At 39.5% G+C, this 18,026-nt stretch overlaps 1 protein-coding gene across 1 annotated transcript in view; it reads right to left on the bottom strand.

Moving 5' to 3' along the window:
• Positions 1-18,026, bottom strand: part of CAMK4 (calcium/calmodulin dependent protein kinase IV) — an 88,521-nt gene that overhangs the window by 56,841 nt on the left and 13,654 nt on the right. Inside the window, exons 3-4 of the mRNA XM_005429526.2 lie at positions 1,118-1,180; positions 477-559 (exon numbers count right to left, since the gene is read on the bottom strand). Coding sequence (XP_005429583.2) covers positions 477-559; positions 1,118-1,180 — 146 coding nt within the window. The remainder of the gene's footprint in view (positions 1-476; positions 560-1,117; positions 1,181-18,026) is intronic.

Raw genomic sequence — 18,026 nt, 5'->3', positions numbered from 1 at the left:
TTGTAGCAAAAGCAGATGTTTGATAAACACAGTAAATACCAAAGAGAATTTCTTTCCTGTTAGTCTGCTTACAAATTTTTTATCTGACATAACACTATCCTCCTAGCAGGCTGATTGCCACCTAATCTGTTTTATGATGATCTGTCAAGGAGATTTTGCCAGTTTTTCCCATCTTTTGTCTGCTCTAACACACTTGATGCTGTCTGCCTGCTGAGCACCTTTCTTCAACATTTACTGGCTAATTCCTCCATTTTAATTTCATTTTCATTTTTCACCCCCCCAAAAGTCTCATGGTAATTACATTTCCAAAGGCACTCAGGATATTTGCTGCAGGTATTTATTCATGTGAATCACTCATATGCTGGTAAAATAATTCCAGTAATTACTAATACAGGGTTTACATACAGAGAAGAAATTTGAACTCTAACATCCTTGGGGAAGGAAGGTACTGGGAGAGGTATGTACAGATAACTTACCTGTCAAAGAGTTCTCCACCAGTGACGAGTTCCAGAACAAGACTGATTTCTGTAGGGGTCTCAAATATCTCCTTCAGTTTTATCTGGTAAAAGAATACAGAAAGTATTTCTTTTGCTTATTTGTCTTCTTGCAGAGCACTTCTGAAGGTCAACAGTAGCACAGAGAACACAGCTGGGAGAGTTACCTCATTCTCTCCCAGTTTTTTTTTGCTAGATTTTTCCTTTTTTTTCACTCTTTTGGTTATTCTCATACCTCAGTAACTTCTGTGAAATACAGGAGTTTAAGATGCCATCTGCCAATCTCTCAGAGAAACCAAAAAGTGAGACCTTTTGGTCTTTAAGTCTCTCAGGACTAAAAACACCAACTCCTACTTTCATTTGCAGAACTTCTTTCACATAGTTTCTCACTCAGCTCTGTAAGAACATGATTGTTTTATCTTAAAATGGAAGTATAACTTAACAGATGTTCATAAAAAAAGCTGCTAGCATGCCCACTAAGAGAACCCGGAGTTTTAATCCAGGTCTGTACAGGTCTTCATGTACAGCTTTTCCTGTACAACCACAACAGTCTTTCATAAACAGAAGGAGTGTTAAAAAAAGAAGGAAAGAAATGTGGAGCGGAGTAACTTGGCTAAACTTACAATGTTGGGATGCGAAAGGCGAAGGAGAACTCCAATTTCAGTGCGGACAATTTTCTTGTCTACCTGGTTAAAAGTGGGGAGGGAAAAAGGGAAAAAATTATTTCCATGTTCAGCACAGAAACTTCTGGGTGAATCACAGGATGCTATGTATGAATAGCACTTCCAGATCTCCCAGAAGAGTAAGGTAATGTGAGACACACGAGTCAAGCACACTGGAAAGAGAAATTTTCCATTAACACAAGATGGATACTATAACAGGGAAATGTCCACACCCAGCAAAACTATTACAACTATACATGTGAGTCACACAAGAAGTACGATATAGGAAAGATATCTGAAAAAGGTGAGAAAATTCCTGGTTTTACTCAAGTTCTGACCTTGTCTATTGCTACTTATGTTTATTGAGTTTATGCAACTTTTGACACACTGTCCAGCAGCTGTGCTGGAAAAGGTTTCTGCATGAAGGACGTGCTCATCAAAGTAGTGTAACTTACTGCTTAGAGCAAAAAAGTGGTGCAAATACCTCCAAATCCCTCCAGCCACAGAGTACAAGGTTTAACCTCAATTTGCTTCAACTATCTCTGACAGAATGATCTATTAATTCAAATTATTGGTTAAACCTCTGAGAAGATTACCCCTTCCCTTTTCAAACTGCAGTCTTCGACAATCACAACTTATGTTCTTGGGGGTCATCAGTCATTTCTCACAAGAAGCATGGAGCTAGGGAGTATTTTGTTCAGGAAAGAAAATGCAGCTCTCCTGGAACTAGAATGCCTAAGCAGGCAAGAATGGAAAATGTTTGTAAGCAAATGATGAATGCTTTTATGTTTCTAAGGCAATTAATACACTTATGAGGAAACTACCTGATTTGCAAATATTCTCCCAAACCCTAGAGAAGTCCTACATTGATGACTCAGAGGGTTCTGAAATTAGTAAGAGTCAGCAAGTCACTGTGGTTCAAAGTTGATGACATACATGACGTCAGGCAGAACATTCTGCTTTTTTTGTCGTGGAGGCTTTTTATCAAAGTCAGGTTTTGGTTCTGGCTTTTTACATCAGATGGGAAATGAATAGCAGTCATAATATATAAACCTTTAAAGGGTCATAAAATTGCCTTCAAATTCTTAGTGAAGAAGACACATCTGAAGACACATTTTATCACCTGAAAGGAGAGAGCTACTCCTCGGTAATTTATTTTTTTCTAACGTCAACAAAATCCAAGTATCCATTACATTCAGAACTACTGGATAGGCAGAATTTGATGCTCCCCTTGTGTCAATCAGGGACAATTCCAGCTTAGTAATGCCACAGTGGTGTAAATGAGTAGAGAACTGGAGTCCTCAGGGCTTTCTTAAAACTCACTGACATTCAATCTCTTCTAGTGCTTCTGCCAGGAAGCAAAATGAAGCAAGAAAAACCAACTTTGGACAAATTCAGTGCATGTAAGCAGGAAAAGAAATCAAATATTGAAGAGGAATGAAATATTCCATTACCTGAACATCTAGCTGAAGGTAAAATATATGGCCAATAACAAAATCTTCAAGGATGAACACTTGCTCTGGGATCAAACTCAGGACCCTTTAAGCTTGTGACCAATGCATGATTTATAAATGTTTTTGCTTTCTACTCCAAATGCAATTAACAAATTTCTTTTTTCTGCCACATAAACACTGCAGCAGATTTGACGATATGCTCCTGTGAACTTTTTCTAAAATGCTGCAAGCACCAGCCTGTGGTCTTGCTCAGTTTTACCATCTCCTTGGCATCACTTTGGGTTACTTCAGTGAGTGCAAACATGCAGCAAAGGCCTCCAAAGGTCACTGTTGGGCAACAAAGGGCTTTTGATGATTCACACAGTGATACACACTGTGACTGTTCCCCCATGCTTTGCACCTCAGAAAAATTAATGTACAGATGTGCATGGACAGTGATATTCCCAGCAGAGCAGTTTAGACTGAAAAATGTACCTTATCCAAAAGCACTGCTATAGACTGAACAACTCACAGTTTGTTTCCTGCAGATTTGAAAATGTTTGGGCACCAAGCATACCTGGGAGCAAGCATGGAAAAGGCTGCCCAAAGTCTAAAGAAGACTTCTTTTGGCACTGAGTAGTTACAAGTGACAAAGTACAGAGGCCTCCTCTCACCTTGCCTCTCACCTAATTAAGCCAAAACATGGACTAAGACTCAGTTTGAGGTCTTTTCATTTCATAGTCATTTACTCTCAAACTGTAGGTGAGTTCCTCTGTGATCAAGTTTGTGACCTGACACACCACAGCAGACTTTCAACACTTTCTCAGATGATGGTATGAGGAAAAGGTACCTCAAAATTCAAGATGATAAGATTCAATGTCAAATATGCTGCAGAGAAACACTCAGGAGTGTTACATATTTATATGTAATGGCTATTGGGACAGATTTTACTAGAGAGATGGGCATGTACAGGTGATATGAAATGTTTCAGAGTAAAAACAGGGACATATTTAGTCATGACATTTCATTACAGACAGGCTATTTTATCACTTTTATCTTCTTACCTTCTCCTACGCTAAGAACAGATAGAGTTATGTCAACACTTACCTTGTTCAGCTCCTACCAAAAAAAAAGGTACCTACTTATATCAGGGACAAACCTGGCTTATTTTTAGTTTGGGCAGGAATATGAGAAATTCAACTACTTATATTGAATTTTCCTATCATCATCCTATCAAATAATTTCCTGACAGAAATTACTTGCTAGGATGAGAGTCAGGCATCTCACTCTAGAGTGTATGTTGCTATAGTAACAATTTTTAAAACTCGGATAATTTAATCAAAATATGCCATTACCACAAATGTTTGGGCAAATTAAGTATGTTGGGCTAGATCAAATACAGCGGTCTGATTTGTGTGTATGTAATAACTGATCAAAGTGAGGTTGCAAAATTCTTTATTTTGTCTCCTCCTCTTTGGATGCAATTTAAATAGGCAGTTCAGTGCTTGAAAACTATCTGAGCTTTCCTTAAATTAGCATTACTCAGAGGAGCATCAGTGAGATATGTGTCAGTATATTACAGTCAAGAATAATGGGATCAGCAGAACTGGTCCATTTGTGAAGTGAAAAAACAATCAAATGTTAACTTTCAGAGGTTTCACAGTTCCACTAGTTGAGAAATTTTCCTTTTATCCTTTATTCTTTGCTTTTAATCTATGCTAAATGGCTAAAGTACACTTTTGGTCAAATATTTCATCAGTGTAATTTGATTTCTACTTAAATGATTAATTTGTGTGAAAAACGTTACTTCTGTAATGCCAGGTTGTGTAAATGCCTGGTCAGGTGATTTTGACACTGGTGCAATTTTACTAAGCTTTATTTTCTGTATTTGCAAACTTTAAATCGCAAGTAATCCAAGGGCATTTGCCATGATAGGCCCGCAGAGCAACAACCTGCTATGGAACACCCACATCAGGAGAAGTCATTTGACAGGTAAACCAAAGCAGTTATTTATCATCCCCTCACTGCTGACCCTGTGTTTGAAGATTTCACTGTCATAGGCCAAAAGACGACCCAAACAAAGTTGTTAGATGGCCTGTGATTATTAAAACCCACAGCACCTATGTGTTTCCTCAGCTTACTGTGGAGGCGCATGGAACGCTGACAGGCAGCAAATCTGCAAAAGCAGCTTGTAGGTGCTGCCCAGCCACTGCCTGGTGCTGTGGCTTCCAGGGCTCCTCAGTAAACTCTAGCAAGCAAACCAGGAGCTGTGACTGCAGCAGAGATAAGCACCTGCATGCTGGCTTTAATCTAACTAGATAAAGTACCTGCAGCAGCAAAGATCTAAAAGCCTGAACTTGGGAGCAAGAAGCAATCTAGGAATGCTTTCCCCCCTTAATTTATAACAAAGCATTTGCATTAAAAGGGTGATCATTCCTGGATTACTCCTAGTATTTGTCCCTCCAGTTATTTCACTTCAGTAGAATTAGGTATTTATGTCTTTTATAGATAGATATGGGTCTGCAATTACCCTGTCTTTGAAATTTCATACTGATCATGCAGAAAAGGAGCATTAGATTTGTATTGAGGGCACTTCTTATTTTTGAATTTCAGATTATTTTGACAAGAGATAGGAATGGAAAATTCCTTAATGAAAGCTGAGGTTCTTCCATGTTTCCATGCCCCAAGATGGTGAGATGGAGTAATGCTAAAATCCGCTGAGATGTAAAAGTCTTGTTTCTGTGTGAATTAAATGAAACAAGACAAAATGAACCACCACTTTACACAGATTAATCCAGCTGCATCTTTGCAGTATAGTACCACCCTAAAACCAGGCGGCCAATGGATGTTTTCTTGTGCCCTCGGACTCAGTAGAGAGCAAGAGGAAGAGCCCATTCCTCATCCTGCAAGCTCAGTCTCTGCTGTTCTCCTTCCCCTGGGCACTGGGGAGGCAAAGGGGCACATTTGCCCAGGTGTGACCCCTGTGCAGTGAAAACACTGTGCCCAGGCAATGGCTGTGAAGAAATCAATGCAAAACATCTCCTGAGGAGCTTCACAGCACTGCCCACCTCAGGGAGTCCGTTCACACCAGCTCTGCACAGCTCCTTAATTAATATCCCACTTCTTGACTCACATGAACACCTCCAATATGAGCAATTGCACTTACAGGGGGGATCACAGTGCAAAGCATTATTAGTATTTGACACTACACTATTGAAAGTGCTTCCAAGAAAAAAGTTTTATTTGCTCATACAGTAACTGCTCTGAAGCGCAAACCTGTCTTTATTTTATGGCATCAATTCCTAATTACCATTTATAATTTTGGCATTATGTTGCCTTCTCACAGTTAAACTGAAATATTAAAACATGTACAGACACAGACTGTACACACAAGCAGAGTTGTCATTCCCTGATAGCCTAAAAGGTCTGCTCCCAGTTGTCACAACTAAACACAGTAGTGATGGGTTACCTAGGCTCTCTTGAGAGGTTTGAGAAAAAAAGAAATAGGCTTGAATTTAAATAAATCTTCACAAGAAGAAGGTTCAAAGAAAATATTTTCTATGCAGTTTAAGGCCTTGCTTTTCAATTTCAGAATGTCCTGAATGACAGGAATTTCAGTTTCTGCCCAGTTCATTCATAGAGTACCTTCTCACAAAATTTTTCAGTCAAGACTTCAAGGATAAAACACTTTAAAGAAGACTTCTGAATGTGTATTTACATCTTCATAAAGATGGATTGTATTGAAATCATCTGATCTCATCTATGTATCAAGACGAGATAAATGTCAGTCTTCAGCATAAGTGATAAAGACATGAAGGTTTCAAAAAGTGATATGACAGAAAGATCCCAGAACAAATGAAACTAGGGACTTATATGAGACTCAGCCCACTTCTCTGAATTACTCTGCTGTAATTCAGTAATCAGCATGGCAGTGGACAGTAGGTAAAAGCAGAATTTTAAAAATTGACCCTTCTGAATGAAGGGATGCATCATTGTTCCAATTAGGACATTTATTTAACAGCTGCTTCAGATGATTTGTTCATTAAATGACAATAGCAGTTTCTCAAGTAAAGAATTCCTCCTATGTCTTAGCAGCTGCTCTTGGCGGGACATTGCTTGACCTTCTCAGCAAGGCCTGCAGCCCTCTCTCTGTGGTGCAGCAACAACCTTTGAATTCCTAACAGACTAACATTATCTTAAAAAAAAAAAAAAACAGTTTGAAATGATCTTTTTGTATTTTAAACCGGCCAGATTATTCTGGCTCTTTCTGCACTCAAGCTTAACGCGTGCTCCCTACAGAGCACAACAGCAACTGCACAGCCCTGTGGTATCTTCCCTAAACTCAGCCCCGAGTTTTCTCAGTGCAGGTGTGCTGGTTTGGCTGGGATAGAGTTTATCTCCTTCACAGTGGCTAGCATAGGGTTGGGCTTTGATTGGTGCTAGAAATAGTGTGGATAATTCAGGGATGCTTTTATTATTGCTGAGCAGGGCTTGCACTGAGCCAAGGCCTTTTCTGCTTCTCCTTCCAGCACACCAGGGATAAGGTTGGAGGTGCACAAGGAACTGGGAGGAGACAGAGCCAGGACAGGCGACTCCAGAAGACCAAAGGGATATTCTAGACCATGCAGCATCATGCTCAGGACATAAAGCTGGGGGACAAAAAGGAAAGGGGTGGGGGGAGATAATTCAAAGTCTTCCCAAGTCACTGTTCTGGGTGATAGAGCCTTGTTTTCCTGGAGATGGCTTACCAAGAAACACAGTGAATTAATTCCTTACCTTGCTTTGCTTATGTGCACAGCTTTTGCTTTGCCTATTAAGCTGTCTGCATCTCAACCCATGAGTCTTCTCACTTTTACCCTTCTGACTTTCTCCCTGTCCTGCTGGGGATGAGCAAGCGAGCAGCTCCACAGGCCTTAGGAGCCAGCTGGGGTTAAACAACAACAGTGGGTTACTGAGGATCTTTATTTTTACCCTACATAAGTAATTTTGTATTACTAATGAAGAAAAAAACCCAAAAAAACTATTCACTCCCAGAGCAACTATTTTCTGCACATTTCTTCATGCTTCCAATTTCCAACTGCAGTCCTTCAAGTGAGGAATATTCCTCAGACTGAACATACCTGCATGGTAATAATGCTGGTTACATCAATGTGCCTGCATTTGTCCTGTCAGCTGATTAAATGTCTGGTAGCTGTTGCCTGCAAATACCTGGGTTTGTAGAAGCTGAAAGAGACTGACCTATCTTCATGGGATAGGACTGTTAATCTGTTAAGAGTAAATTGTTCCATCAAGGAAGCAACTCTACAGTTTCTGAAGAAAAGCACAGTACATTTGCAGGGAAACCATCAGATGGATACAGAAAATTCATGTGGCTGTACAAACTTGCGTCTGTAAGCACAGTAAATAAACACTTGCATGTCAGATTAACAGGCCCTGCATCTTAAAACACATGGTTTCAGTAGTAAAGGTGACCAGATGCAGGTAGCATTCCCCAAAGACACAGGATCCACAGTGAACAGATTCTGTTACTCACCCACATTAACCTGGTGTCATCCCCACAGAGTGAATGGATGGGTTCAGAGCCACTTACAGCTTGCACAGCACTGGTCATTTGCAACGACATATTTTATGTTGTATATTTATTTATGCTTATATTTATTTATGAGAGTACAAAACAAGTTATATGTTCATTAGAATAAGCCTCATTATAGGCTATGGTCTAACTACATGACTAATTTGGTTGCTATCTCTTTCACACAGATTTCTGCAAATATGTTAGATAATTGTTGAGCAGTTTATGCAAACAAATTTAAGCCTATTAGGTATTCATGAATTGCTCACTTCAGCGATTCACTATTTATAGTGTGTTACTGCCATTGTTACTGTTCCCAAAGCTGGGTGGGGGAGGACACTTTTAAGATGCAAGAACAATGTGTAAAATCAAAGGTAACTTCTTTTGTTTTTGCCAAAATAGATGCATTTATGGCTCTATTTATAAATCTGTACTTGCCATCTTCTTGTATATTCTTGCTTTTCAGCTATGACTGTTACAAATCCAAAAATTTCCTCTCTTCTCAGTGAAAATTTATTATTCTAGCTTTTATCCTGGGTAACGCATCCAGTATTAAACATCTTGGCTTCTCATTCACACCATTTCTCTGAATAAACAAAGTGCTGCATAAAAATTAGGAATGGAGAGCTATTTGGTGATAGGATGTTTCCTGTCGTTGATGCTTTATCTTAAAATCACTCCGAATTCTCAGGAGCCCTCAGCTGCATGATAAAGATCTGGAATGAATTATATCTGCTTATATCATTAGCCAAGTGCAATGCTTGCTGCTAGTTAAGAAATTTCACATGAATAATAAGCTGGTCCTTATTACCCTTATTATCCATCCTTTTCTCAATTCAACTTGTATGAGTCCACTGATACCCAATGAAGGTCTGATGCATCAAGGCTACCATTAATATTATAACCTCAATCACAGATATCAAATAATTCCATGTAATCAATGAAGCAGTTTTGTCTGGGCTGGAGTTAATTTTCTTCATGGTAGCCTTTAAGGGGCTACATGCTGCACCACTCCATTTATGAGCAGTTACACAGATGGCAGGTAGGGAAGGCTTAGTTGGTGGCACTGAAGCTCAAATGAGGTTGATTTATTTTCAAAATATTTCAGGTGGGGTAAAAGCATGACAATGTCAGGTGCAAATTAAGTCGTGCATGTTTCCTCTTCTGAACCATCCTGGATCTCTCAGCCCTCTGCTCAAATGACCCCTGTACTAGGAGACCTGCAATGTCTGGATTCTAGCCCATTTCTCAGGCAGGTCAGCCCCAAACACTGATAACAAGGAGTCCTGGAGCAATTTCTGGGTTGCTTGATAGTATCCAGAACCTGCAATTCTACACTCACGGGACTCATACACATGGACCCCAAAAGTGCTTCAGATTTATAGGTTGTATACCTTATAATCTGAATAACTAAATAAAACAGAGGAGGCTAAAAGGAAAACAGGGAAGGACTCTCATGCTGAAGATTTTCAGGGACTGAAAATGAGAAGTATTTTATATACTTGGAAGATGATACAGAGAAGCATGTAGAAATAGTGAGATGGTTAAGAAAGATAGGCAGACGTGGAAGCAAGCCTTTGTAACTAATTTAGAGAGCTTGCTTCTTAGATTAGGAACTGTGAGCTGAGATTCTCTTGTTAGCACTACGTGTCAACAAATAACACTGTAATTTACAGGACTGCTTTTGTTCCTGCATCTCTCCAGTCCCAATGGAGGATGTCTCAGCTCCATTAATGGCAGCATGTTAACTTGCCTCCTCTGCTAAGAACTATGAGTTGTGCTGGGAAAAAAGGACAAGTGACTGAGCAGGCTGAGAGCAGAAGGAATATGCAGTGATGTCCCTCCCCAACAGGTCACCTCAACCCATGAATTCAGTGCACAAAGAGCCACAGGGTGCCTTTCATATTTGATCCTGTGCTCCCTGATGCTTCATACAATTTAAGAGTAAATGGAGGAGATGCTGAAAGGTGAAAATTTTAAGCTATATAAACCCAAACCAGAACAGGTTTTGAGTTTCAGGAGACTTTATGTCTCCCTTTATGGTCAGTGAAGTCACACACAGATTTGGAAAATCACAATACCTGACCTAAAACCTGCCTCTGATTCTACTGTGTGATTTGGATGCAATTATGATATATATAAAAAAAAAGAAAATAAAAAAAAAGAAAATAAAAAAAAAGGAAACCAAACTTGGAATCCCTCAAGACCCCATAGGTGTGGAGATGAGAGGACAGATTTTACCTGTGAAGTAAAGGATGCAGGGGGTAGTTGTTGATGTGCTATGAACTGTGGTATCAACTGCCTGGATACAAATACAGCTCTATCTCCTGTGGTCCTCATCCATAAAACATGGAAATGCTAATGTGTGTTCTCACCGGGGTGGTGCAGCTGTAACACAGAAATGGCCCAAAAAGAATAACTGAAATTAGTTATAATGGTGAAGTGAATAATTTTCCTGGTAATAATTCTGATTAACAGATTTATGGCTTCTTATTTCTGGGAATTAGAGCTTTCATCTTCAGGAATTATGACTTTTCTCACAAACTCTTGAAAACCATAAAATGGAGTTATTCAAATCCTGTATCTACTGTGTTTACTACTCAATTCAGAAACCTACAATTATTATCATGCTATTTCTTCTTGTAGTACTGTTCTTTTATCACTTTACAAAGACATGAAACCTATATCAGTGTTATGTATCTTGCAGACAAAAACCTAAATTTCTGCAGGTTGATATTTGTGAGAGTGCTGCTTAGAAGCTCTCACAAGTTAGCACATCATGTAATAGCTGCAATTCTAACAAAAATCTGAAATCAGGATTGTCTCCAACAAATTGCAAAAGAAAGAGACTTGGATATCACAGGACTGAAATACAAAATAATCATCCTATTAATGCTATTTCTATGTATTTATGGAAATACTTTCAGCTCTTTTCAACTCCTTGTTAAATATATGCAAAGTGTAAAGGAATAGCTTTTTGGAAACGAGTAGTAGTATTTGAAGACTGCACAAAATGAAGGGAGAAGAATAAGATAGGAAGTGGGATGGATTTTTCACATATGTATGAAAACAAGTTATTACTTTTTATTTATTTATTCAGAGTTTGGGTTTAGCTGGTGTATTGTTTGTTGGAGGGGCATGGGGCTTTTGGGGTTATTTTGTTTGGGGCTTTTTCTTAAGAAAGCCCTTTTTCAGTGACTTGATTAGAGAGCAAGTTTAGTGTAACAAAAACTTGTCACAAACCTCACTCACACACACCAGTGCTGCAGCTATCAGCTGTCACAACACTCAGCTTAGAAATTTGTATTGAACCTTAATTCTAGTCTTGAGAGATCCTCTGGCCAGGTGATGCATCTGAAGGAAATCAGACTAAGGTACTGCATTCCTGATTTCTCAAAGAAGCTTCTGTATCAGAGCCCTCAGATTGTGCTGCTTATACAGCTGCTGAGTTAATTTCCACCTTTGCTTTTTCATTCCTCCCTCCCTACAGGTGGATCTTTTAAAAGACAAAAATAAATGAAGACCACATCAGCCAAAAAGCATATATTTTATCTGGAAATAAGCCAGTTTGTCAAGTAAGAACATTCTGATTACAGAACCCTTTGTAAAATAAATCCTCTCTTCTACAGATCTCAATTAGATTTGCCTCTCTGAGAGGTTACAAAGAACTCAGCTTCAGAATAATAAGCACAGGATGACACATTTTTAGTCATAAAATGTTCATGATTTATTCCAAAACCTGAATGGCTAGCACTGGAGAAAGCACTATAATTTCTTATCTTCTGCCCTCTTCATATTTTAGTGCATACAGTTTTCCCTTAATTCATTATTCTGCAGGTTAGAATCACTCTCCCCCAAAAGAACAGCTGTCACACCTGTGATGACAGCATCACATGATACACATCTAAAAACAAAAACTTCCTAAAATGCAGGGGAGGAACACTTTCAGAGAGCCCCAGCACAAGCTTCACAGACTCACCACTTATGCAGAAACCTGGCCTCCTCTGCTCAATCAGGGTGCATCTCCAGAATTCTTTAACAGGCTGCAAATAATGAAAGGTTTCCAAAGAGGAGGGGTATAATCTCAGGATAGCTTAATATTTATCTCTGCACCACTGTGCAGAAATGCCACCCCTTTGTAGGGTTGTGTGGCACTGAACACAGCCTCACTGAGTAAGAGTTACTCCCCGTGTTACCCGCCCACATTTATGTGCACCCCAGGCACGGAGGTCCCTCAGGCGTGGGCAAAGCCATGGAGAAGACAAATCACTGCAACAGGAAAGGAGCAAAATGTGCATGGATGGGTTGGTGGAAGAATACCTGTGGCTGAGATAATTTCTCAGAGTTCCTATCAAGCAATTAAAAGCTAAACATGTGTCGTTTTTTCGGGTTTGGGTTTTTTGACCGAATTTATCACCTAAAGGATATTATCACTCAGAACTACTTGTTTAACAGTGCAATGTAGAGTGTAGGTTGAGGTTCCCTGAACAGCATAATGGGTTGAGCTTTATATTTTTCTCTTTTTATTATATGATCTTTGTATTTCTGAAAAATAAGCTGTGAAGACCAAAAATGACCATTTCTGAGTACCTATAAATTAGGTAAGGAAGAAATATAATACATACTGTCAATTCTCAAAATCTTAACCAAAGTTCTGACTTACTCAAGAATAACATAGCAATTCAATCTAAATGGTCACAGGAAAAAATATTATTCTACATGAAGTGATTTTTACATAATACCTCCACTACTACGTACTGCAGATTTTAAATAACTTTATGTACATAGGGCAGGGTTTTACAATAGTAGAAAGGGATTTTTTTTCCTTTCCTAAAAATTGTCCTGACACAACCTTTTTTTTTGTTTGTTTCTTTGCAAGTACTAAAATGCCTAACAAATTTATTTTTCAGTTACATTTCCACCTTTATTGACAGGTGCCTGATTTCACAGCTTCTAGAGCAAAACTCTATTGGTAACATAGTGTAGAAAATAAATGCTTTAGTTGTCTCTTATTTTGTAGAGAATTTAATTGAACTTCTTTGTCCTACTTTAGACACTATGCATTTGATGTATTTCTACTCAAAACTCATTTCTTTTGGATGGTAGTGAATCAGAAAATGGAAACCAGACTCCCCTTACATGAGGGAAAGCTGAAAATAAGAAGTGGAAAACTCAAAGTTTTACTGCCTTATTTCTTTATTCAAAGTAATTTTGACTTAAATTTTTTTTTTTTTGGTCTCCCAGTAAAAACATGAGAGTGTGAACTGCATATGTATATCCACATGAGATAATGACATGGATGAAGAAAAATGAGAAAGCCAGGAAAAATTAAGAGGTAGTAGTGCAGGTGGAGTGGTAATTAAGTGGTAGTTAGGAAATTACTGTTTCCCTTTTATTACCAAGCAGTGGCCTGTGTGGTGTGCACGTGTATGTGTGTGTATATGAAAAAATAACTGAAGACAAAGTGTGAGCTAGTGGACAAAAATAGTCCTTTTTATTGTGTACTGATGTACAGTGGTGTGCAGTTGACTGTTTTCACGTAGGGTTAAGTGTGAACAATTCTTTCACTTTTTTTGAAAAATTTGAAAAAAAAAAATCAGAATATTACACATTAATACAATGTGAGGAAAAAAATGACCTTAAATCAGCATATGAATGTGAATATGTACCACACATTTCTAACCTGAAGAAAAAAGGATACTGCCTTAGCATGTCATACAAATTGGTGCATTATGTCAGGCTCTTGCTTTTTTGCCTGCTAAACTTTATCACTCATAACTATTTGTCCACTATGAGTACTTACAGTTACTGCACCAATGGAGGTGGATAGATTAAATATAGATATAGATAAATATAGATAGATATAGATAGCTATATAAATATAGATATATACACATAGATGTGTGTGTGTGTGCGTGTGTGTGTGTATATATTCATATACAAAATTTATAGAGAAACAGGCATATGGAGGAAGGAGGCACTTAAAATATAAATCACATAGGACCACATGGCAATAAATAGAAGGCTTAATTTTACACCTACAAACATACATCATTTTCTCCTGAAGTTAATATAGGACCAATTTACTAATTCTGGTTATGCCAATGAGATACACAAGTCTCCACCCATTCCTCCCCTGTCCCTTCCACCCTGATGCTTGTCTTCCTAATCAGTTGGGAAGGCTCAACAAAAAGCAGTGTTCCTTCAAGAGACAAAACTAAACATTTGCATGAGCCTCTTGATAACTTAATACCACCAATTCACTGCAACAGAAAATAAAAAACTCAGCCAACTATATTCCCTGTGGAGTTGGGAATACATAAGAGTTTTAAATCCAATATCATATTAATACATAATCTTCTAGGGTGCGTGTACAGGTGTTTGTATATTTGTGTCTATAAAATATACATTCTTAGATATATATGTATATCTATATATCACAGAATCATTTGGGATGAAAAGACTTCCAGGATGATCAAATCATGTCTTTGACCAATTGCCACCTCGTCGAAGAGACAGGAGCACTGAGTGCCATATTGTCATTTCTTGAATACACCTCCAGGGATGGTGCTTGCACCATATCCCCGGGCAGCCCATTCCAATGTCTAACCACCCTTCTGTGAAGAAATTCCTCCTAATATCCAGCTGGAAGTTCCCCAGCTGCAGTTTGAGGCCATTTACTTTCATCCTGTCTCTTGTTACCTGGGAGAAGCGGATGACCCTCATTCCACTACAACCTCCATTCAGTTTTAGAGAGCAAGGTCATCTGAGCCTCTTTTTCTCCACGCTAAATACACCCACACTCCTCACCTACTCCTCAAAGGACTTAATCTCCTTCCCCAGCTCTGTTCTCTTTTCTGGCACGGCAATGTCTCCCTTGCAGTGAGGGACCCAGAAGTGGACAGAGGATTTGAGATGCAGCCCCAGCAGTGCCAGCACAGGGGGAGAGCTCCTTCTGGCCACACGGTGGCTGACACAGGCCAGGTGCCATTGGCCTTCTTGACCACTTGGACACAACTGGTTCTTGTTCAGCTGCTGTCAACCAGCACCCCCAGGTCCTTTCCCACCAGGCAGCTTTCCAGACACTCTTCCCCCAGCCTGTAGAGCTGAAGGGGTTGTTGTGACCCAAGAGCAGGACCTGGGACTTGGTCTTATTGAACCTCATACAAGTAGCCTTGGCCTATCAATCTAGCCTGTCCAGATCCCTCTGCAGAGCCTTCCTGCCCTCCAGCAGATCAACACTCTAATCTAACTTAGTCTTATCTTACTTATCTTATCTAACTTACCTTATGGAAGGTGCAATTGACGCCCCCTCATCCAGATCACCAGTGAAGATATTACACAGAACTGGGCCCAGCACTGATCCTGGGGACACCACCAGTGACCTGGACGTAACTCCATTCATCACCACTCCCAGGGTCCAGGTGTCCAGACAGTTTTTCACCCAGACTCTGGAGCTGTTGAAGCCATGAGGAGCCAGTTTCTCCAGGAGAATGCCACGGGAGATGGTGCCAAAGGCTTTACGAGAGTCCCCATAGACAATATCCACAGCCCTCTCCTCAACCACCAGGTGGATCATCTGCTCATGAAAGGAGATCAGGTTGTCAGGCAGGATGTGCCATTCCCAGACCCCTGCTGGCTGTGCCTGATCCCCTGCACTGTATTTGCCGTGTGATTGCATCCAAGATGATCTTCTCCATCATCTTCCCTGGCAACAAGGTCTGGCTCACAGGCCTGTACTTCCCTGCATCCATTTTCCTGCCCTTCTTGTGGATGGACATCACATTAGCCGGCCTCCAATCATCTGGGACCTTCCCATTTAGATAGGACTGATGATCAGTGAGGCAGAGCAGCTTGGCAAGCTCCTTCTCCAGCTCCCTCAGCACCCTTGGATGAATCCCACCTGGTCCCATGGACTTGTGTCTCAGTGGCTCAGCAGGTCACTGCCTCCCTCCTCCTGGACTGCACAGGGTCTGTTCTGCTCCCTGTCCCTGCCTGCCAGCTGGGGCTGCTTCCCTGAGGATAATCAGGCCTTACCATTGAGGTCTGAGGCAAAGAAGGCATCTGAGCCTTTTCCTCATCGATTATCTTTCACAGCAGTGGCCAGATTGAGTTCCATTTAAGCTTTCAGCTTTCTAATTTTTTATTCCCAATGTGTGTGTGTGTATATATATATATATATATATACACATGTGTGTGTGTCAATATGTATTTGTGCAAACAGTAATGCAACCAAGACTTTTTAGATGTGCCTTATAGACCATTATGATCTCCTTCAGACCCTAACTCCAGATATCCAACCTCATTATCCACAAGGGAAGCCTATTCCCATTGCATTTGCTCACTCTCCTTTCTGATCCACAGACATAAAGTATCTGCTGTCTTCAAACAGTCTAACTTATTTGTACAACTGTATTAATCCCAGCCCACCTATTTCCAGAGTATGTATTGCTTCAAAGCTGTTGCTCTGTTTCAGATCTGAGAAAAAATTGATGGGCCTGAACATTTGCCTGAATTTGAATATCAACCAGTCTGCAGGAAGAATGCTGCTTCTTGTGTACTGATTTTGATAAAAGTGCTGCAGAAGTATTATTTAAGCATCACAAACTGTGTGAGGGAGGATGCCCACACATAAAAAAGAAGGAAAACAAAATGAAAATTTTCCAAAACAGTCTTTATACTTGTATGTCTCATTGACTGAGACAGACAGGGTCTAATATTTCATAATGCTTAATTGTGCTTAGGGGACAGCACATATCCATTAGAACTGAGAAATATTAACCAGGCTTTATTCAAAGCATTGCTGAGAAGCAAATAAAATAAATAGTATCTTATTTTTATGGATGAAAAAGTTGAAACCAAAAGAAATACTGGGAACATGCCAGGACCCAGGCTATAGACAACCCAGCTCAGAATTCTATTGTCCTTTCAGCAGAGCATGTTGCTTTATTGCAGTGGCAGCACCAAAATTACTTCAGCTGCAGTAGTTAGCACTTGGTAGACCAATAATGTAGGCAGGCACTTGGTGTCTTAGTTTAGAAACCATGCAGCAGAGTCCATCTGTTCTCATCACTATTTTTAAAGAAACTTGTCCAGACTCAGGTAGGAAATTTAAGGCGGAGGTGGATCTAATTTCTTGGAAGGCATTCACCTACCCAGATTCTTACCCCAGGCTGCTTAGCTTCCTCAAAACACACCAAAATGTGGAAAAGCAGATAAGAGACTTCATATAAAAAATACCACATATATTTGTTTGCTTCCTTAGAGAACTTCATTCTTCCAATATGATCCATATGCTGCATGTTGTTTGCAGCAATGACCACTCCAGAATGACTGGTTGTAAATCATAATTTTTAAATCTCAGTTTAAGAGTAGTAGGAATAATTTTTGCAAAGTGTATCCTAAAGATATTTCACTTTTCTGTAGCACTGAGTCATCAAGGAGCGGTAAAATGAATAGTAAAAAGCAAAACAATCTCATATTTGCAATTGCAAGTGTAAAAGTTCATCACAGTACTCTGCTCATTTGATGACTTTTTCTGAAGTGCTATGTGATCTGCTTTTGCTTCTTTCTTGCTTCATGAAATAGATTTCCCCCCAAAGAAATGACATGGTTCATATCTTTACATTTACCACCTGCGTGGGATTTAAAAGACCTGCTAAACATAGCAAATGAGCAGGCAATACATTTCAGTTATGCCCAGGAACTAAGCACAAAGGTTAGATGATGAAGTCACAGGCAATATTTTTGCGTGCTTATTCCTCTGACCCATAGATTTTGGGTTTTAAACTTTTTTTTGGTAGCTCTTAAGAACCATTACAAATTTTATTTCTTATATGTTATTGGAGAGTGTCTCTCCTGCTAA

The sequence above is a fragment of the Geospiza fortis genome, unplaced genomic scaffold (genome assembly GCF_000277835.1).
Source record: "Geospiza fortis unplaced genomic scaffold, GeoFor_1.0 scaffold433, whole genome shotgun sequence".
Lineage (NCBI taxonomy): Eukaryota > Metazoa > Chordata > Aves > Passeriformes > Thraupidae > Geospiza > Geospiza fortis.
This window is presented reverse-complemented; position numbering and strand designations above follow the sequence as displayed.